This window comes from Pundamilia nyererei, unplaced genomic scaffold, assembly GCF_000239375.1.
Source record: "Pundamilia nyererei isolate P.nyererei 1_Seehausen unplaced genomic scaffold, PunNye1.0 scaffold00230, whole genome shotgun sequence".
Lineage (NCBI taxonomy): Eukaryota > Metazoa > Chordata > Actinopteri > Cichliformes > Cichlidae > Pundamilia > Pundamilia nyererei.
Window position 1 is genome coordinate 856,367 of NW_005187631.1, and position 22,623 is coordinate 878,989.

The 22,623-nt window shown below is 41.9% G+C and overlaps 1 protein-coding gene across 1 annotated transcript; it reads right to left on the bottom strand.

Annotated features, from left to right (window-relative positions):
• Nucleotides 1–6,295: 6,295 nt before the first annotated feature.
• khnyn (KH and NYN domain containing) lies at nt 6,296–20,871 on the bottom strand. The gene is made up of 9 exons (XM_005748826.2): nt 20,466–20,871; nt 18,240–18,498; nt 15,604–15,738; nt 11,840–13,656; nt 10,139–10,269; nt 8,096–8,192; nt 7,850–7,957; nt 7,525–7,626; nt 6,296–7,438 (listed from the first exon to the last, which is right to left on the bottom strand). The coding sequence occupies exons 2-9, from the start codon at nt 18,459–18,461 to the stop codon at nt 7,045–7,047; spliced, it is 3,006 nt and encodes a 1,001-aa protein (XP_005748883.1). The 5' UTR covers nt 18,462–18,498; nt 20,466–20,871; the 3' UTR covers nt 6,296–7,044.
• Between the last annotated feature and the right edge of the window lie 1,752 nt (nt 20,872–22,623).

Here is a 22,623-nt window from a genome sequence, read left to right on the forward strand (position 1 = left end):
GTATGAACCTGAAACTGCAGCAAGGATCAAAGCCTGGTGTGCACAGACATGATAGCGGCTGAATCAGGTCTCAAAACGTGACAGAGAGCGACCTCCGGTGGAAACTCTTGCAAACTGCTAGTTTATTTCAAATAGAGATTAATGAAGTGATTCACCAGCTTAAAGCAAACCTGAATCTTATGTTTTATGTTTTTAACAGGCGACTGTTGTTGTGATTTGGTGCTATATAAATAAAATTGAATTGAATTTTTATTTTTATTTTTATCGCAAGGCATGAAAGTTTTTACGTTTAAAGAAGCCCTGACGAGGTGGATGATAACAGAATCAAGTTGGAGTAAACCGAAAGCGACATGCAGTACTGTGCGAAAATCCCATCACCTCAATATTTCTTTATATTTTGCTGTAAAAATAGCAAAATAAAAATAAATAGGTTTATTGAAAAATGTGCAAACATACTTGGGAATACCGTATATAATAGGGCAAACACAGAGTTTGTACAGTTCTATCAAGTTTGAAAGTCTTCTTCATTCTTCAGTTAAAGAACAAACGATCTGTTTTGTGACAGGCTGCTAGTAACAAAGTAAAGACACAATTTAAACTATTATGTGTAGATTTAGGTAAGCAGCAGGTGTGGACTTGTGTAGCTGAAGCAGAGATGCAGGGCTTTTAGTTTGTTTCTCCACTGCATTTCCTGTATACAGCCCCATGTTCTTCTCATGTCCAAACTGATGCTGACTGAAAAGACACCACATATGCAAATGAGTTTGAATGCCCCTTAAAATCTACTCTCACATGCCTTTTAATGTTTCTCTGTCTGGTGCCAAGGCTCCAAAATGATGATTAGGGGAAAATATAATGCAAATCTGAATGGTTGGTTTGTTCAAACAGGGCTGGAACTAATATTATCCATGGCTGTGTTCCTCTCATTTCTGAAACAGAGCCGTCGTTATCAAAATGAATAATTCCCCTCTGGGTTATTCCTGTTGTTTATGGCTGCTGATATAAAAGTCTATAAATCTGATTCATTTGGGAAAGATAATAAAATACAGCTTTTCCTTATTTGGGTTTTACAACATGTGTTTGTGTACTCAAAAAATATGAACAAATCCAACATGAGACCTATCTTTTACTCTAGATTAGCAAAAAAGATGAAGCATAATGCTTTATTAAAAAGAAACTACATTTTGAACTGCTTTAATTCTTCATGGCATAGATTCAACGAGGTGCTGGAAACATTCGTCAGAGACTTTGTTCGACACTGACATGACAGCATCACACAGCTGGACTGAGATCTGGTGACTGTGGAGGTCCTTTGAGGACAGTGAAGCAATTTTCATGCTCAAAAATAAGTTTGAGATTATCTAAACTTTGTGACACGGTGCGTTATTTTACAGGAAGCAGTCATCAGAGGAGAGTACACTGTGGTCATACAGGGATGGACGTGATCAGCAATAACACTCAATTAGGTTGTGTTTTTAAAAAATGATTCCCATACAATTTATTCCTGGGCCTTGGTATGGATATGCTCTCTGTTCCTTTAAGACAGCCTTCTTCTCATTGGCTGGTCCTCACAAATAGGAGGTGTCAGTAGCACATCATGATAGTTATGTGCATATACCTACAAGTTCAATAGCCTTCGGAAGCCTGAGCTCCTTGTTTACAGAGATTACATCCACACTACATGTTCCCTGTTTCACTTAAACTTTTAGCCATGTTCCAAAATTGTAAGTGTAAAAATGATAGAAGGTAAGAAAAAGAAGAAAAAGAAGAGAGTGCTTGTTTTAGGATTTTTCTATTACAATATGATGACATCAGCTTTTATGGCACCAATGGGACATTATAGGACAAGATATTGAAAAAATAAATCTTCTCTTTCATATGATATATTACTCAATATGGTTTCTTCATATTGGCTTTTTCTACTGGTCGATCTACAGTGGCTTGCAAAAGTATTCGGCCCCCTTGAACTTTCCCACATTTTGTCACATTACAGCCACAAACCTGAATCAATTTTATTGGAATTCCACGTGAAAGACAAATACAAAGTGGTGTACACGTGAGAAGTGGAACGAAAATCATACATGATTCTAAACAGTTTTTACAAATAAATAACTGCAAAGTGGGGTGTGTGTAATTATTCAGCCCCCTTTGGTCTGAGTGCAGTCAGTTGCCCATAGATATTGCCTGATGAGTGCTAATGACTAAATAGAGTGCACCTGTGTGTAATCTAATGTCAGTACAAATACAGCTGCTCTGTGACAGCCTCAGAGGTTGTCTAGGAGAATATTGGGAGCAACAACACCATGAAGTCCAAAGAAAACACCAGACAGGTCAGGGATAAAGTTATTGAGAAATTTAAAGCAGGCTTAGGCTACAAAAAGATTTCCCAAGCCTTGAACATCCCACGGAGCACTGTTCAAGTGATCATTCAGAAATGGAAGGAGTATGGCACAACTGTAAACCTATCAAGACAAGGCCGTCCACCTAAACTCACAGGCCGAACAAGGAGAGCGCTGATCAGAAATGCAGCCAAGAGGCCCATGGTGACTCTGGACGAGCTGCAGAGATCTACAGCTCAGGTGGGGGAATCTGTCCATAGGACAGCTATTAGTGGTGCACTGCACAAAGTTGGCCTTTATGGAAGAGTGGCAAGAAGAACGCCATTGTTAACAGAAAACCATAAGAAGTCCCGTTTGCAGTTTGCAACAAGCCATGTGGGGGACACAGCAAACATGTGGAAGAAGCTGCTCTGGTCAGATGAGACCAAAATGGAACTTTTTGGCCAAAATGCAAAACGCTATGTGTGGTGGAAAACTAACACTGCACATCACTCTGAACACACCATCCCCTCTGTCAAATATGGTGGTGGCAGCATCCTGCTCTGGGGGTGCTTCTCTTCAGCAGGGACAGGGAAGATGGTCAGAGTTGATGGGAAGATGGATGGAGCCAAATACAGGGCAATCCTGGAAGAAAACCTCTTGGAGTCTGCAAAAGACTTGAGACTGGGACTTGAGGTTCACCTTCCAGCAGGACAACGACCCTAAACATAAAGCCAGGGCAACAATGGAGTGGTTTAAAACAAAACATTATCCATATGTTAGAACGGCCCAGTCAAAGTCCAGATCCAAAGCCAATCGAGAACCTGTGGCAAGATCTAAAACTGCTGTTCACAAATGCTGTCCATCTAATCTGACTGAGCTGGAGCTGTTTTGCAAAGAAGAATGGGCAAGAATTTCAGTCTCTAGATGTGCAAAGCTGGTAGAGACATACCCTAAAAGACTTGCAGCAAAAGGTGGTTCTACAAAGTATTGACTCAGGGGGTTGAATAATTACACACACCCCACTTTTCAGTTATTTATTTGTAAAAAATGTTTGGAATCATGTATGATTTTCGTTCCACTTCTCATGTGTACACCACTTTGTATCGGTCTTTAACGAGGAATTCCAATAAAATTGATTCATGTTTGTGGCTGTAATGTGACAAAATGTGGAAAAGTTCAAGGGGGCCGAGTACTTTTGCAAGCCACGTCCCTACCCTCACCTATGGTCACGAGCTGTGGGTAGTGACGGTGGAAATGAGCTTCCTCCGATGGGTGGCTGGCCTCTCCCTTAGAGATAGGGTGAGAAGCTTGTCCATCCGAAAGGGGCTCAGAGTAGAGCTGCTGTTCTTCGCATTGGAAGGAGCCAGCTGAGGTGGTTCGGGCAACTGACAAATATGCCTCCTGGGTGAGGTGTTCCGGGCAAGTCCCACCAGGAGGAAGCCCCTGGTCAGACCCAGGAAATGCTGGAGAAATTATATCTCTTGGCTTGCCTACGAATGCCTGGGTGTTCCCCGGACAAGCTGGAGGAGGTGGCTGGGGAGAGGGAGGTCTAGGCCTCTCTGTTTAGGCCACTGCCCCCGCGACCCGGCCCTGGATAAAGAGCACGAAGATGGATGGACGGTTTCTTCATATATTTCTTGAAGGTGAGCTTTGATCTTGGGGACGAACAATGAAGGTTAAGATCAAATGCTTAGCCCTCCTAGGCCTTACATCTCCCAAGGCCTGGATTATTGTTGTGAGGCTTGAAGATGATCGAGTAAGCTGTGGGTAATATACAGCTGTTTTTAGCAATCTACCGTCACACAAAATTTCAAAAATGATATCTCAAAAACCAGACTGCTAAGAAACAGACGGACAGGCAAACAAACTCAATTGATTACATACTCCCTCGCTTTAGCTGGAGAACAATACATCCTGATGGACACAGGAAAGAAATTGACAGAGGACAATAGAAACACCATTTAAAAAAATATTTTAATTAAGAACAAGAATAAAATATATAAATATTAACAATACAAATAAGATTATGGCTATTTACTCACACTGAAGTAGCCCACATTAACAATGACATTTGGATGAAGAATGAATTTTCCATGTTTTGGTTTGCTCTTAATTTCTTCATCCAGACATACCTTAAAGATATAATTATAGACTCATAACCAAAGTTATGCGAAACAAAAGACCTAATTAAAATAAGTTAAAATATATAATTGTGCAGATTTTTGCAAAGTTGGGTTTTTACTTTCTCAGCATGACACTCTCTCTTACACCAGTTACTGTATATCCAAAAATCTATTCTCAGTGCCAACTATGTGCCTCTGAGAAATCTTTCAACCTATTTTCTAAGTAAACTGGTGGCTGTAAAATTAAAGGAAAAACAACAGAAAAATACACAAAATATGTAATTTTATATTACCCAAAGCAGACTAACTGTTTATAAAATGGCTCTGTTATGATACCATATGGGATTCACAATCGTTTTCCCAGAGTTAAAACTACTCGGAGAAAGATAGTTAATAGGTGTCATTACGCAATGACTATATTAGTCTTATAAAAATACAAAAAAATTAAAATAAGACTCTGTTGCTGAGCTAGTGTCTCTAAGGCTGGTTTTATGGTCACAAATGTGTCCATCTGCGTACAGCTTTTGGTCAAACAGGGGGATTTTCCCCCACCCAAGACGCTCTCCCATGCAGTCCTTTGAGATCTAGGCTGCAGGTCGCTGTAAGTGGATGATATTTGCAACTGCAGAATGCTGACTGGTTGACAAGTGGGCTGGAATAGAGAAGGGAGCAATAGAAGAGTTCACCAGGAATCGGAGAACCTCGAAAAATGACTAAAAAAAATAAAGCACGAATAGCACAGACAGTGGCTGCAGTAATATTTTCATAGTTTTTAACACTCGGTTTCACTTCAGCTCTCTGTATGTAAAAAATTCACTCACAGACAAACAAAAGTAGCCTGCACAATGGCGGTAACATACCTTGTACACTGCCTCCATCTGACAACAGCGCTCACTGCAGGTGGACGGGCAGTCCCTGCTACCTCTGCTCAACCATAAAACCAACTTAAACCTAGGAAGCTGTACTAAAGATAAATGTCAATATTAGCATGCTAACCAATATGTTTATATATATTTACATTAATTTGGTGTGTCAGAACCAAAATGTTAATTTGGTGTTTTTGCATGCTAAAACGCTAACTATGTATGTTAACATTCTAGCTAATATATTCATGCTAATGTGTTAGTTTGGTAATTAGCAAGCTAACTAAGGCGTTAACCATATGTTTGTGTGTCAATTAGGTGATTTAGCATCCTAACTTATGTCTTGACCAAATTTTTGGATGTCAATTTAATGTGTCAGAATATATTAACCATATATTCACATTAGTTTGGTGTGTTAGCATGCCAGTATTTGGCATTAAAGCTACACTGGAATGTCTTCAGTTTTACTGGTGCTTTGACAGAAATCAGACTAACATAAAATACACAATAAACACTGACAGCAATGCATAAATGTAGAAGAATAATACATCTGTATAGTTCTGAAAGAAAAATCAAAACAACAAACACAAATAATGAACTGACAATCACTGAGGGATTTTTCTGGTTCAGTTGACAGAGCTGGTCTAGTTTTAGCTTTAATTAAGGATCTATCTATCTATCTATCTATCTATCTATCTATCTATCTATCTATCTTTGTAGTTGCTGTTGTGCTATATCCAAACAGACTGTATATGGGAGATGGATGTAACCTCCGAATTTGAAATGTGAAGCCAAAACCAGTGTTGCCAACTCCTCAGTAAGGAAAATCGCTATTGGCTGTCCTAGAAGTTGCTAAATAACGTCATTACCTAATTTGCACAATTGGTCATGCTTATGTAATTGTAACCTATGTTGTAGGAGAGAGAAATATCGTGGAAGAGACATAAAGTGAGTAAAAAACACAATAAATTAATTTAGAATATATTTAGAACTACAAATTAAATTTCTTTTAGCAATTATTGTTTTTTTTATGTCACAATTCTAACCCACCTCCTGTGTCTGGGCTGGGTACTGGCAAAAGTGACCTGAAATAGGCACTCTGGCAGAATTACTTTGTGTGTGTGTGTTTTTAAGTAGCTTTAAACTTTGTGATTTGCAAAAAGTTTGAGCAAAAGAAGAACTGACTGTGTTACAGTCAGTCACTCATGCGCCATTCATTTGCAGTTTTGGAGGCGTAGGGGATCAACATCTCCTGCTCTGACAGCAGCTGGGTTGCGACTGCTGCGTGACAACAATCCGTCACCTGTGAGCGCTTTGGCACAGGCGAGGTGCCCATGGCGACATCCGCTGCTTGTTGAGAGAAAGAGTGATACGTGCTTTCACGTCAAAAAGTGGTTCTAAGTCTTCCTAATAACACCACCAAAAGTCGCCAGATTTGTCGCTAGTCGCTTTTTAGAAAAAAAGATGCTGAGGAGGCCTGAAAACTCGCTATATATAGTGACAAAGTCGCTAAGTTGGCAACACTGGCCAAAACTGAGTGTACAATATTCTAATTTTCTCAGCTAAATCCACTTCACCTTCATTGGTTCTGATTAAAAAAACAAACAAACCACAAACCAATGGATGATGTCACAGTTGCTAAAATCCATCTTTTACATAGAGTCTATAGTCACACGAGAAAATGAATAACAACTCTGTGAGAAAACTCTATGGTGAAACACTAAAACTGAGAGATTTCTAGTTTGTTGATTGCTGCTCCAAAATCAGATCAGACAGCACGTTGATGTCCGTCTCTGCCGAGTGGCACTGCAGCACCAGCGTCACCATGTTGTCCTGATTAGGGAAAACCTGACAGAGCTGCTCTCTCAGGCTGGCTGTTTCTTCAGGACTCCTCTCGGTCCGGACCCCCTGGCCATGACCTGTAGCACCATACTGCTTCTGCTTCTGTCCCATGTCCCATCCCTTTCCTTGCCCCCTCCCTCTACCCCTGCCGGCTGCTCCCAAAGCGTCCAGTGCGCCCCCTAGTGTTCGGTCACGGAAGTTGATGACCTCTGTTTGGGAGCGTGGCTGTTTGGAGGAACTGAAAGATGAGGCCGAGCCAGCAAAAGAGTGATTTCCTGGATTTGGACTCCTGAAAGATGTTGAGAAGGAAAATGAAGCATCATGTGAAACTATTCTCAAAGGATTGGATAAGATCGGATATCTTGGGTCTGTTACCTATGCTCTGAACGCAGGAAGTCATCCAGGTGAGGCCCTCCTCTTCCAAGAGGGTCATCAGGGACCATGAAGTGATCCCCGACAAAAGTGTACTGAAGAAGACTGGACGAGCAGCAACAGATCACAGAGGAAAAATGTATTTAGTGAAAAACATTGTGTAGGGTATTGACAGTATTTTCTGTCAACCCAACTTTTTGGATCTTTTAGATAAAAATGGACAAAAACGTCCGGAGACTGATTTTTTATTACATTTGGTAAATGTGAGTGAAACCATTTCAGTGCAAATCAAAATTTCAGTCCCCCTGACTGCGCAGCACTGCCCTACCTCTTTTTAATGATGTCCCTCCATACGGGGGACTCGTCCAAGAGGTCCCTCAGGTTGTCGTTGGTCACGATCACTCCGCCTGTCTTCTGTGCGTGCTGCAGTATCATTCTGCATAAGCACAAAGACATGGGTATCAATTTTTGGCTTATCTGAACTGTATCCAGATAGACTGGAGTGTGTACAGTAACAAAACCACATGAAATGTGATGGGTTGTGTAAACAAAACAATATCTCAGTGTCTTGTACCTGTCATCATACGAGCTGATCCTCTTGCCTTGGACCTCTCTGGATGGTGTGTAGGAGAGCAGGCCCAGCTGCTGCAGCTCTGTCAGATAGTGCTTCTCTGAGAGACAGACACAAACAACTCTTTGTTTACGAAGCAGTCTGCTATGAGGGGAAACACCCACACGCATGCTGAAAGCTCACATGAAGTCTGCATTCACCAAGCATGACTTGTTTTCTTGTTTGAAGTCTTTTGCAGAATCCAGAGTTAGCAGGAGCAAGGAGCAAACACGCACAACAATGGGGTCACAGCCTGACCCCAATGAGATGCTAGCTACACACTCATAGAGCGGAAGTTATAGCCATGAAGTAGAATTTTTGGAATTAAACCTTTTAGTGAAATATTTTCTAAAGCTGCAGTTTCAATCACTCATTTAAATTGAGCTTCATCAACAGTAAAGCTTTGTTTTTATTAACTGAGTTTAACACATTTGCTTAGCAAGCAAAAGTTGCTGGTTCGATTGTGATCGGAGACACGGTGTCTTATGCAACACATTTGTTACCTCTGACAGACTAAACTAAGTTTCTTACTTCAACAAAAAAATAACCAAGAAATGAATCATAAATCAAGATTTTTCTTAGCTGGGGCCCTAAAGTCTACACACGTCACTCTTCCAGTGCTTTATATTTATCTGACTTTAACCTGTCAGCTCCTTGGTGGCAACTATGTGAGAACAGAAGGAAGTATTGGCCAGTAAACTCTGGCAGTAAAAGCAGGAAGGTGTCATGTAAGCTGAGAGCTGCATGCTCTCGGCTTACACAGCTCTCCTACCTACACCAGTGCTCTGAAAAATTAAATACACCCTTCATGCTTCCATAGTCTAGCAGGTTTTTCCCAGCACACAAACACTTGGACACAGTGCTCGGCTTTGCCTGTGTTCTTTATTTTCTTGTTGACTTCCACTTTTTAAAATTGTCTTCTCAAATAATGCCCGGTTTTCGCTCAGTTCTTCTGGCTTCTCCAGCTGCCACCCGTGAGGTTCTCTCCCAGCCCGAGGATGCTACTGTGTTAAATGGGACACCGAAAACGCATACTAGTCTCTCCTGGCACTGCCCCCTGAAACCTCTGCTCTACAGCTGAGCCAGATTAGCCAAGCATTCACTTATGATGACAAAAATGTAATGACTTGAATAATAATAATTTATACACAGAAACTGTAAAAACAAAACAAAACCACACACACAAAAAACAACAACCAATGGCTACATCTCAGACTCTACAGGGCTCAGTTAGCAAGTTCGTGACAGCACAGTTAGAAAAAGACTAAATAAGTATGGTTTGTTTTCTAAGGGCGGCCAGAAGAAAGACTCATCTCTCTAAAAAGAACATGACAGCACAGCTTAGATTTAAAAGGCGACATCTGAAAAAACAACAAGATTTCTGGTGTAGATGCTAATATAATACCATAATGCACAGCATGGGGTTGGCTGTAGCCCAGGAGGTAGAGCAGCTCATCTGCTAATATCCTTGGGCATGTTGCCCAAGCTTCTATCTATGGATGCTAACATCCATAGATAGATGCATCCATCAGGGAATGAATGCATGTGAATGTTAGATAGAAAGCACTTGCAGCAAATCTACAACAAAATAGCTGAAAAAGAAAAAAATCAAGGTGCTGTGAAAAAACTCCAGACTTTAACGCGACTGAAATGTTGTGAATAGACCTTAACAGAGCTGCGCACCAACTCATGCCTGAAAACCTCAACGAACTGAAGCAATTTTGTAACGTGGGCCAAAATTCCTCCACAATGATATGAGAGACTGATAAAGTCAACAATTCATTGGGTGTACCTAATTATTCACAGTCATGTGAAAGACTTTCTTTTTCACATGTCTGTAAGTCAAAACTTAAACCAAGTGTATTCCAGTAATAAAAAAACTGCTCACATTTCCTGCTGTGTGCTACGTGTGAGAGAAGAGAACATCATTATGTGATAACGTTATGACACTCTCCTGACACTGACAAGAGTTCAATTTCAGCAACACATTAAGTTTTAAAGCGTTACCTTTGACCCTGGGGTCGCTCTTTTGCCTCCACTGTGGAATTAGGGCGCTGATTTGACGATGGCCTCGGTCCCAGAAGTGCTGTACAGCCAGAGCGATTCCACGACAGGAGAAGAAATGACCCAGTCCGTGACTGTGGAAAAATGAAGATTGCCATTAAAGTGTTACAAATAATGCTTCATATGATCACAGTTCACTGGACTTTCTTTCTCTTTTATCACTATGTGCGTCTCCAACAAACATTAACATTGAAGTTGAAGTGCAGTGAAGAATAATATGCTGACTTCCAGTTCTTGGAACCTCTGACTTTTGACGATTGTGCTGTCCAATCAAAAGCAACAGATAAAAATACATCTAAGAGGAACTAGGCTACATGTCACTATGCTAATCACGAAACAGTTCCTAATTCCCCGCAGTATCGGACCTTGTGACCTTATCACCCCTTTGTTTGACATCTGTATCTCTGATGATATGTCGCACTTATATTTTCCACCAGAATAACCCTTCAAGTTGGAATTTCCACTCGAAAAGTCAGAGAAGGCCCACCAAACCAGACTTCCCAATCCAGGATAGCAAAACAGTAGTGAAACTGCAAAACTAGCACTCGCTATTACCACTATCATGTATTTGTGGTTCACCAAATAAGCCATATGAAGAGCATCAGGCTTTACCCATCCAGTTCGAAGAAACCAAAATGTGTTGCTACGTCCCTCTGCAGCCCCTAATCTCCTCAGTGTGTTCAGCTGGTGGTAATTGGCCACACCTAGTCAGGTGTTGATAAAAGCATATCTGAGGCAGGCTTTCAAAAAGCCTCACCAGCCGTGCCTTGGTGGTACCAGCCATGTTAGCCAACCTGCTATGCATTTTAGGATTAAAACCTCTTCTCACCTACAATCTGGTATTCGTCTCCTCTCTTTTTTGTTGCGGCTTTTGAGCCGGGTCGTAACTGATCACACGGTCAAATCGGGACCAATGCAACTCCCAGCTCTGAGGTAAAAATGACTGCAGCATATGCATTTGTTGATGGTGCCTACTCTTACCCATCAAACCCTTTAAAAAACTGTTTAGCACCTACATGCATAGATCTCTGTTCCTTCCCTTCGCTTTGTGTTTCTGTGTAAACGTCATGCTTCGCCAATAGTTCTGGGTCAGTTTATCTTCCTGCTCCCACTCGCTGGGTAGGTAAGCCCATCGCAGACTACAATTATTAATGAACACACTGCCATCACAACTTTATAAATCTTTAAACAGAGTCTACACATCAGCCACAGGTGTTCCTTTACCATCTATTACATGAGAAAATACAATCACCATTCCCTGAAAGTTTACAGAGGCCCACTGCAGCATGGGTATCTTATTAATGCACAATTCCATTGTTATAACATGTTTAAATGTGTAAACATGCACTCAACTAATCATGCACATTCAAACTGTGGCATAATGTACTACTAAGCTGGAATAATAACTATATCTTTCATTTTAAGCTTTTACTTTTAGAGCAAAAGGACACAAAGAGTAGATCCTCATTTCTAAATATGTTTTCAAATTCTCAAGAAGTCCTTCACATTTGGCCTAACAGGACTATCTATATTTCCTGTTCTCATATTTCCTTCTCATAAACACCCCACCAAAATAAATCTTCTACTCTATTGTATACTTTACCGCATTTTCCCAGTACGACCTTTATTTGCTGTAATTCTTACCTCATAGCCACGTTACTCCCATCAATTATGATCGTCCTCAGTGTTGGGTCTCCGGGCTGGTCTGTCAGCTTGAGTTCAAAGGGGATCTGCAGGCTCTCCAAGAATCGCTGCTCTCCTGTCACCACCACTGAAGGAGTAGACACGAAACCCTGTTTGTCCCTCGCTCTGGTGGGAGACGAGTCCTTCGTGCCAGGGAATAAAGGCTGAGGAGCTTGAAGGGCTTGCTTAAAGGAGTGCTTTGAGCCATTGTTCTGAGCATGATGATTCTGTTTTGTGGGAGATGGATTAGGCAAGTAGTTGGTGTTGCCTTGTTGCTTATGCGATTGGAAATTGGTGAGCTGAGGATCCATGGATGAGGCATAAGTAGGCATTGGTGGCCCTTTGACCCCAGGTAGGATGATGTGGTGAGGAGTTTGTGACTTTGAAGGCTGGTGTTGCTTTTGCTGTGAGGTGTACAAGGTCACCGGTGACTGCTGGGGTTTATTATTCCAAATATCTCGTCCCTCAATAGGGACACTACTATCAATCCTTGACACCCTTATCTTTTCTCGCCCATCGAATTCTCTCTCTTCTGGAGGTGTATAAGGCTGAAGTTCTGGTATTATTTGAAGTTTTGACCCGCCAGTGTCCAAGACCACATCATCCATCTCTCTCGGTCCTTCTCTGAAGGCTCCTGCCTCTTTGACTCCCTCTTTCTGCAGCTGCAGGAGCAGCTGGTGAGTCGATCCATCAGGCAACAAGTTGTACAGTTTGGTTACGTTCTGTTCGGGGTACCCACAGCTGGCTGCCGCTTTCTTCAACACCCCCAGCACAAAGTCTTCCTCTTGCTCTTTATTCATTACGTCTATGCTGACTTTTCCCTGATTGTGTCTTGCATCCCCTGTTGCGTCTTCCCCCTCTCGTCCTTCTTCTGTTTCTCCATCGCTACGTATGGCTCCACCGCCTCCTGCTATTTCTCCCCCATCTTCTCTGTGTTCTGTTTCACAGGGTCGGTTTTTCTCTGTCTGATTCAGGTCGACAGCGTCTTCCCTCTTTGGGTTTGGGAGAACCCGATTCCTCTGCTCTTGGTCACTGCGGTCCTGCTCCTGTTGAACTAAGTCCAGAATCTGCGATGCCTCTTTAGGTCCTGTTCTGGCAAGCACTCGTTTCACAACCTCCTCTGTGTATCCCATGGCGGTAAAGAATTTCAAAAGAAGCCAAAACTCCTTGTTTCCCATCGACAGCTGCAACTCCTGCTCTTTTTCCTTCCCGGATGCTGTTGCTTGGCCCAAGTGCTCTTCTCCCACCTCCTGTGGTGAATGCGCGGGTCTTTCCTCAGCACCCTCTGCCCTTCCTCGGGTGCCTGCAGACATGGAAAAAGCCTGGAAGGAGTCTTTATTTGCAAAGTCATTTCCTGCGCCTGCAGCCATCCCTTCAGCCCATCGCTCAGTAGTGGTAGAAGAATCAGGGACTGTTTGCTTTAGGGCACTGGGTATTTTAGACCTATCCTCTGAATCCCCATGTGGCCTTGCCTCTGTATTTACATCAGTCAGTGATGAACTAGGGCTTGATCCAAGTCCCGTTTCTTTCACCAAGTCCAACAGGATTTCCTTTACTGATCCTGGCAGCACAAGAAGATCCAGGATGTGCCTGTCTTCCCACTTCTCCACCAGAGTTTTAAAGGCCCGTCGTGAATCCAGGGACTCACCTGAGCCTCCATCCCCCATGCGCTTGGACTGTGTGCCCTCATACCTCTCTACCAGGTCTGTAATAAGAGAGTAGGCTCGCACCACCGGCTCCACCAGGCCAGATATGAGCAGGAATCCTGGAGAGCCGACCTGATTTGGTAGGAGAAAGACAGAAAGGCATTAATCTGAGTTCTACCAATGACTGAAAAATAATAATATAACAGATCATTTAGACCAAAAAAGACCAAAACAAAAGAATAAAAGAGTTCTACTTAAACAGATCAATGTTTAATTTATTTATTTTGCCTTTGCTGTTCCCTTTAATGGATTGTGGACCAACTGTTAATTTTCAGGTCTTGTATCCACGGACCATTATATCATACAATGCATGAAAATTCAATAAAAACTTAATAGAAAGACAAATCATTGTCTGACAGTATCCAATGAGTATTTCAGTATTTGCATTTCAACATAAACCATCACTACTTGAAAGACTGGATGATTCACCTGCGTGCAACCAAAACTATAAGCACACTCCAAACAGAGTAAATACCATTCTCGCCTACAAATTCTTCATATTCAAATATAGAATCTATTTAAAAAAGACTGAGAAAATAAAAAAAGGAAGCAGGATGGTGACGGCTGTAATGGTAAAGTTAAGTCATGGAATTATGAACCCATGGGAGAGGCCAATGGTAGGTGTCAGGGTGGCAACGTTTTCATTACAGTCTATGGCTTCTCCAGGTGTGGAAATCTGCCAGTACAGTTACATACACTTACAGGGCACTTTGTTAGGTACACTTGTTCAACTGTTCATTAAAGCAGATGTCTAATCAGCCAGTCACATGGCAACAACCCGTTCAAGTTCAAACCAAGCATCAACCAAGCAAGTGATTTTGAATGTGCATGGATATTGGTGCCAGTAGTTTGAAAAGCCAGACGTCAGAGGAGAATGGCCAGACGACCTCAAGCTCATAGTAAAGCAAAAGTGCACCATATGGACAAAACTACTGGGTCCATGTCCTGCATGGACATGGACTTAGCTCCTACCTGGAAATCAGGTAGTCACCCATAAAACTCACTCCTTAAGCCTTAATTTAAACATTTACACACATTAAAACTGGGACCTCAAAATATTCTTACTGGAGTTTCCTCTTCCTCTTAAGTAAGATTATTAAGATACGTTCCAAGAAATTTATGGGCAACAAATCATAGTCAGAATGCAGAGTTGCATTTTTACGTTCTATAAGTCGTCTTAAGAACAGACCAGAAGTTCCCAAAAACTGTTTCACGGTCTTAGTTTTGAAGGCAGTTTTTAACTTGTGGAAGGCGTGTGACACATTTCCATCTGATGGCGTAAAACTGATATTGACTAATAATGTGATTTCTTATTGGAATAACAGGACTGTAATCTCTTGATATCACACTATTAGTCACTTTGTTGCATCATCAGTGAATAATGGCACACTAAGCTTGTTAATGTATTACACGCTTTAAACCTTTTTTACTTTCATTTAATGTGTTTTTTTCATTTTAAGTCTCTGAGACCCAGAAATGAACTTCTGTACACTCCCAATGGGTTCTAGATATCATGACTAGAGACAATCCATAACAAATTGAAACTGGTGAACACAATTCTTGTTTTTAAGTCAATAAAGATTATGTATGCAGTGCTTATCCCACCCTGGAAAAAGAACACTTCAAAGAAATCATTAAATGCCCCAAATGACCATGACATTAATACCCATAATTATATGCACATCAGTTGTGTCACATTGGTTGCTACCCGTTAAAAATTGGGCAATGACAAACTGAAAGGCTTTAAAACAGATCAGGTATTGTTTATAAGGAGGATTTCTTTGCTTATTTGGGGCAAAAGTGGAAATAAATACAAAAAAAGAAGAAAAACTGTTGTTATTCTAATATCAATATCAGCTCAGATTTCTACAATTTGTGCATCTTTAATAAAAATATCTATTCAGTAATGATGAAGTTATTAAAAGGTTAGAGAACCAATGTAGTAGGCAAACAAAGGTGTAACAAATGCCTCTCTATAGTAACTATTACTGTGAAACCGGCCTGTTGTTGAGCTCTTACCACTATATGTGCTGAGGTGCTTTTGATCAGGCTGTCCATGAACAGGCCTTTGGCTCCACAGAAGACACAGTGAAGCACCCCAGGATACTTAATCTCCTGCTGTTCCTCCTGGTTCACAACTCCTTTCACAAATAACTGAAAAAAACAAACAAAAAAACAAAATAGTGTTGTTAAACTTTAGTAATTATGAAAAAGAAGCTCCATGGGAAGAGCCAGAGTTGAATGCTCTGTCCATGCATCGTGCTGGGAATATTTAAGGTTTTGATTATTTTCTACACTTAGAGAGAAAGGTGGAAGTTCAGAGACACCAAAGGACTGACTGCACGAGAACGGTCAGTCCACTTACTAGCCGGATGTGTCTAGGTATTGTGTACTACCTAGTGGATAACATGGATAAATTTGTGTTTATCTGGGAAACACTTTACATTTCGTAAAGCATATCTAGCTACGCGAAGGCGTTTAGCTCAAACATGCAGTCAGATTGAGGTCAGATCACGTTCTCACCATAAACACGCTTCGTAGTCTGTTTGGGACCGAGCCAAGACCACCTCCTCTAAATGGTCTCGGTGCAGTTGTTGTTTTGCTGTGATCACCGTGTTCACATCTGCACAAACGAATCGCACCGAGGGGGAAAACAAACCAGAGTTCGTTTTGGCTGATGATGAACCTCTAGAGTTTTGTAACCTCGTACCATTTGCTGTTGCTGCAAAAGCTGTGGCGAGCATAAATGGCTCTGGCTGTGTGATGATGTCACCGTTGGCGCACAAAGAGACCGATGCGGTGGGTGCGAATGACTGAACCCTGACCCCACTGAAGTCCATCCACAGGAGATCCACCTTCCCCTATTTGTGCTAAAGTTTCAAAGTCTGCAACGTCCACGCTCTAATCTAGCTGCGGACGTTAAAGAAAGCAGGAAAGGTAATAAGCAGTTTATTATAGTTTATGTTTATAAAATCATCTCGCTGACAGCAGCTGCAGCAGATCCACTGACTGACTCTAGCTCCACCTCCGCTGATCATTTTTACACCTACTATTCTCGTTTGAACATCCACAGCTGCGGTCTGCACATGAAGGAGAATTGTTTTTAGACACAGCTAAAACAGGACAGTAAAACAATATAAAAATAAATAAAACACAATACACTGACATATCACTCAGTCAAGCTGATATTTGCGTCTCCCAAAATGGCCTTTAGCAAACAGGAAGTCCACCTACGTATGGTTTGCATGTCTTCTCAAACTGCCTATATGCCCCGACAATGGTGTGATTACAGCTACTACTGTTACACTACAGCGACTGACTTTGCAGTGCATCAGTCTGCTAGTCTTTGTATGAGTGAACGAATCTTTCTGACTGCATGTGTCAACAGGCACTTGCATATGTGGACTGAAACCTAACGGGTGAAACAACACTTAAAAAACTTTGATGAGTCATTACCTGGGAATGGTCCCTTAACACTCAGTAGACTGTAGACACAAAAAACCCAACTAAATTTACAGCTGGATTAATGACAAAAGTGGGTTAGCCCTGCACGAGGATGCAGAAATATGGTGCACAATGGAGAAAGCGGGGCGGGCGACGATACTGAAATAACAGTAAAATCTGAATGATTGCACAGGAAACTTGTTTACTTGAGTGATTAGGCAAAAAAAAAGGCCAAAAACTGGCTCGGGCGGCCCCTGAGATAAAGGCTGTGATTCGGATAAAGAAGAAAAGATTTCCTGTGAAAGTTGATGCAAGAAAGATTAAACACTAAAAGAGAAAGAAAAGGCCTCCTGAACTGACAGATCGTGATGAGAAGCTCAAAGTAACGAACGGGCAAATATTCCTTAAAAGGGATATTGCCGAGAAATGAGAGTAGGGGTGATGAAAGCGCTTCAGTTTCACAGCTCTTAAATAATTTCCAGCTACTGTACGCAAATATTTGACTACTCAGACGCACACTTTATCTCGCTGCTGCTTGATTAGCAGCAGCGAGGTGTGCTTTTTGGACATTTTGATGTCGCTCTGGCTCTCTTTGCAGTACTTCTAAGTAAGTCACAGCACATACATTAATTCAGTTCAGTTTTATTAATATGGAGCCAAATCACAACAACAGTGGCCTCAAGACTTTATATTGTAATGTAAAGATGATACAATAATAGAAAGAAACATGTAACTAAGGTCACCTGATCCAGCTCTAAATAGAAGGTGTATAGTTCATCACAGTGAGTTTGTTGTGGTTATAAAGCAAATATGGGTCACTGTCACGCCCCTCCCACCGTCACGCCCCTCCCACTCTGGTAACAGAGTGGCGTTTCAGCTATCAGCTGATGATTACTACTTAACTGCTAAAGCTCCCCATAAATGGTATTCTGGCTTGTTTTCTTTCACTGCTGTGGCAACTTTTTAAACTAAAGCGTAAAATCAATGCAGTGACACTGGATAAGGAAAAGTTAGCACCACTAATGTGAACTCAAGTCCAGTTTCAGTTACCAGTTAGAATTACTGATAAGTGAAACTGGACTTGGCCAGAGGTTACTGCAGAGAGCAACCTCTGGCAAAGTCAACTTCCATCGTGTTTATGAGCCACACTGCCTAATAACTTATCTCTGTTCTGGACTGATAGGGCATTATAAACAAGAGCAGGGCCTCACCTTGGCGGCTTTCACACTGGCGCTCGGCCCTCGCAGTTTCAGCCATATTTGGCCGTTGCTGCCGTGAGGCAAATCGTCCGCCCCGATGCTGAACGCCACACTGAATATCCGCTCCACCGTGCTGTGCAGGGAGGTCAGAGACCCCCGCAGCATCCCGGCGCACGCAAACTCATCCTCCAACTCCGCCTCTCCTCCGCCTGCGTCGCTTCTCTCGTCATCCATCCTTTCTTCTTAAATTGGTGACAGACGGTCGAACATACTGCGAAAAACACATTTCAGTATTCGTCGGGTTAAAAAAGGTTAAAGGAAGAAAACATATAAACTAAGACTGCTGCCAGTCAATATCTTAGTTATTAGAGTGTCTGGTGTTTTGGATAACTACAGCTGGCTTTTTTCTAACATGGGTAAAAAGATGTTTACAGTTTTAGAAAGGTGAACTCACGTAGTCCAAAAAAAGCATGAGAGACAACCAGGTCTCACAGTAGATTTTAACTATCTTTAAGCAGCTCCTGCTGAAAACCAGTTACGAATTTTCCCGTCTGAGGGAAGCTTGTCATTTCCTCTATTTCATTCTGCTGGGAATCTTTCCTGACATCAGCGAAAGACAGGAGTTTCAAGTCAGTGCAGCTTTTGGACACCTCAGTCACATGCTGACCTTTTCTCTCTTTCGACCGTAAATGATGTAAAGAAATATCTAAAAATAGTTCAATAGTCCAAAATCTAAACATAATCAGTTTACCATCAAAATAGTTACTGGTTAGTAAATGTTGTCAGCCTATTCCAAGCCTGAAACTGCACATGGAACCTGAGGGTCTTGGCTCACCCAGTTCAGAGTATAGCTTGTGGTTTCAACTGTTAGGCTTCTGAGGTCTAGATCAGCTGGATAACTCTTCTTCTTCCTACTTCAGATGCTCTCTTTAGAGGTTGCCTCCCTCTTTCTGCCTGTTCTCCATCACTATTATCCAAAACGTCCTCTGCGGTCTTCCTCTTTTCCTCCTCTACTCGTGTCCAAACCACCTCAGCCTTGCCTCCAAACCTGTCAAGCTGAGCTGCCCATGTTTATATACTCATTCCTCATTTATCCATAAAAAGAGGACCTATGAAAACCTAACCCTACCTCAACCTGATGCAGGTCACTAGCAACCTGGTCTATCTTCAACCTAAACATAGAGCCCTGCGTCGGGCCTGCATAGAACCTACAAAATAACTGACACAAGCAGGTACCAGCATGTATACCTGTGCGGTTGCAATCACTTAATTTCTAGGGTTTGCCGTTATGACTTGCTTATTGGGTGTAGATTTCAAGCAGACTCAAAAACACAATTCATAAACATGATGCAATAATTCTGAATAAAATGCAAGTGAAATATATAAAATCAACAGTTCATTTATTTTAAATAATAAGAAATCAAGGAAAATATCCTCACTATTCAAGTACATGTCATTTGGCCAGATTACAATAAATGTAACAACTACAGTGTACTCAAAATGACATTTACGTGTATATTTTCTGCTCAAGCCTTCTGTTTGCCAGATGTAGCCAATGAGAAGAAAGCTATCCTAAACTGAGGGAAGCTCCAATGGCCTGTTATCAATAAACACGGGTATAGCTGATGCAAACACGCTCTAGAAGAGTCTAACAACTAAAACATGAAGCTGGAAATAATGGGAGCCCTGTGATACCGAGGCAGTGTTTGAATGCAGCAGGTCTTGGCTGGAGGGGAACCGTTTCCCCTTTTTTTGTGGAAATACTCATATAGTAACTCACAGTCATCTGCAACAAGTCAAACGGCTAGGGGAACACCCGCTGTAATGCAGGCTTACCCACATTTCAAAGCAGGGGGCACAGAATGACAGCATTACAAATACGTCTCCGCCACCTTTGTACCTGAAATCATCGGAGTTCATGTAAACAAGACTCATATAGTATTACCAGCTCCATACAAAACATCCGCTTTAACGGCCAATCCGCCACTCCAGCTCCCACCCAGCCAAAGATCTAATTTATAGAAATAAACTGTAATCTAGCAGCAGCCTGTAAACAATGGCCCGATGATTCGGCTCTATTAGGACCTGCCTGGGTGTTTGGGAAACGCTTTTCTATTAGATCTGAATTCCAGGAAACGATCTCGCTTCTCTTAGCGGAACACACAAAAAAGGTTTTCTAAACATATCAAAGCATCAAATAATAACGATAACAGTAACGCGTCGGTGTCGTTTTCTTACGTGAGCTCGATCCGCGCCGTTAAAGTTTCGTTTCCAGGAGAAACAGCGGCGGCAGCTCCCCTTCAGTCTTCCGCAACCGTAAAACAAAAACAACTACGCAAGCGGTCCAAAGTTTACCACATGCTCCTCGACGCTCACTGCTCGGAAGCACAGCTCACAGTCACGTCCCCGCAGCGGCGGCGGCAGCAGGGGACGGGCGGATGAGGAAGCCAGTGAGCGCCGGGCAGGGACATCATACCAACCGGTGAAAACCCCCGAGCACAAAACCGAAACTAAACCAGGTGGTTACCTCTTACTGGGTCACCTGTAGTAATACCCTGATGATAATAACCCTGCCGAGGCCGTGCGCGGCTGCAAGGGAGAATTACCGGACACAGAAAGAATTGACGGTATGCTCCTTTATTGATTCAAATAAAGGAGGGCTCACAGGTTTTGTCTTTTGTTTACGTGAAGCTGGACAAAAATATACGACTGTGTGATTAAACCACGCATCGGAACATGTGTTTTAAAATACATTTAGGTGTTGACTTTTGTCAGAGTCACAATGGAGATAGAGGGGATTTCCACTGACGTCAGAACGGGTTTTTCTGTCGCTCCTTCTCTAGATTTTCTAAATTTTTTTCACTTTGCTCACTGACAGGCTTTGTAAAGTGGAAAGCTGGGCTGTTTGGTAACGCATTTCTCTGTCAGTAGCTCAAATTTAAAAAAAGATATTTGTTTTTAAATTTGCAGGTTTTTAATAAAAGTCTCCGTCCACGGTTCGAGGTGGAAAAAAGGGGGGTAGTTTGTCTGTCTCGAAGACAGGAAGAGAGCTGCTACCTCCTACACTACATCCGGTGTCAACAAATCCAAAATGAATGACAATGAGCTCATCCCCTTTAAAGCTTTTCTGTGTGGGTAAAGTCTGATTTAGGTCATATCGCTGAGCTGAGGAGCTTCCCTAAAACCAAAGTATACATTTATTATCCTAAAGTCTGGGAAAACTGTGTTTATAAAGGAAGTAAGATCTGCTGAATAGCAGAAAATATGATGAGGTGACAGCTTTACTGATTTTTCTACCATGAAATTTATTTAAAAACAAAAACAAGCAAAGAACTTCAACAGCTGTTGTTCATAGACCCTTTTAACCACTCACATACCATGTCATAGGTACGCTTATTCAGCCGCTTGTTACCACAGATGTCTGATCGGCCAATCACTCAGCAGCAGCTAGGTGCAGATAATATTGCCAGGCTTGTCTGAGTATTTCACAAACCGCTCATCTACTGTATATTTGCACACAACCATCTCTAGTGTTTACAGAGAACCGTCTAAAAAGGGAAAATATCCAGCGAGCGGCAGTTCTGTGTGCAAAAATGCCTTGTTGATGCCGACAGTAACCCAAATAACATCTCGTTACAGCCAAGTTTGCAGAAAAGCATCTTTGGATGCACAGCAGTCTGGTAGCAGACTACAGCAGCAGAAGACCGCAGCGGGTGTCGTTCTTGTCAGCTAAAAGCAGGAAACTGAGGCTACAGTTCAAAACTGGAGGAGAGAAGATTGAAAAACATTACCTGCACTGATTAGTCTCAAATTCTCATAGGTTTATGTTTTGCCTTTATTCTGTCACCCCTCTGTTATTTGCTGAGTGACAGCTAACAGCTTACTGTACAGCCTCATACATTTCTCTTGCTCTCGTGATTTACCTCACAGAGTCACTGTTTCACACGTCTTTGAGTTACCACCAACCATAACCTCCATTGTGTGACATAATGAGCTCTGTATACACTAGAACCCCCATATGATGTGTGTTAAGCAGTTTCTGTGGAAGATACTTGTGCATCAACAATCAACTGCCCTTCCAAGTCATTTTTTCTTCTTTACATCTTGATAAAGAATCAGAAACAACTGAGCATGCTCACTAGATGCTTCCACCCCACAGATGCAACTACATGACTGTATGAAAATCAATGCCTTCCTGCAACACGAAGTGCATGTACACGTGTTGCGTTTATCTCTAATTTATCTCCTGCATGACACGTCACTGAGGAAGACAAACACTTGTTATCAGTGGTTATATCGTGTCTGTTCAGAGAATAGTGGTTTATGTTGGTAAGCATCATTTTTGTTTTAGACGTGCTGCAACATTTACCACGTGTTGTGTCATTCTTATGTAGGT

Excerpts from the sequence above, each read along its gene's own strand:
- khnyn (XM_005748826.2), bottom strand. The coding sequence starts at position 18,461 with ATGGATGACGAGAGAAGCGACGCAGGCGGAGGAGAGGCGGAGTTGGAG. Across the intron at positions 13,657-15,603 it reads GCACCTCAGCACATATAGTG|GTCGGCTCTCCAGGATTCCT; the intron begins GTAAGAGCTCAA and ends CTACCAAATCAG. Across the intron at positions 7,958-8,095 it reads ATCAGCTCGTATGATGACAG|AATGATACTGCAGCACGCAC; the intron begins GTACAAGACACT and ends GTGCTTATGCAG.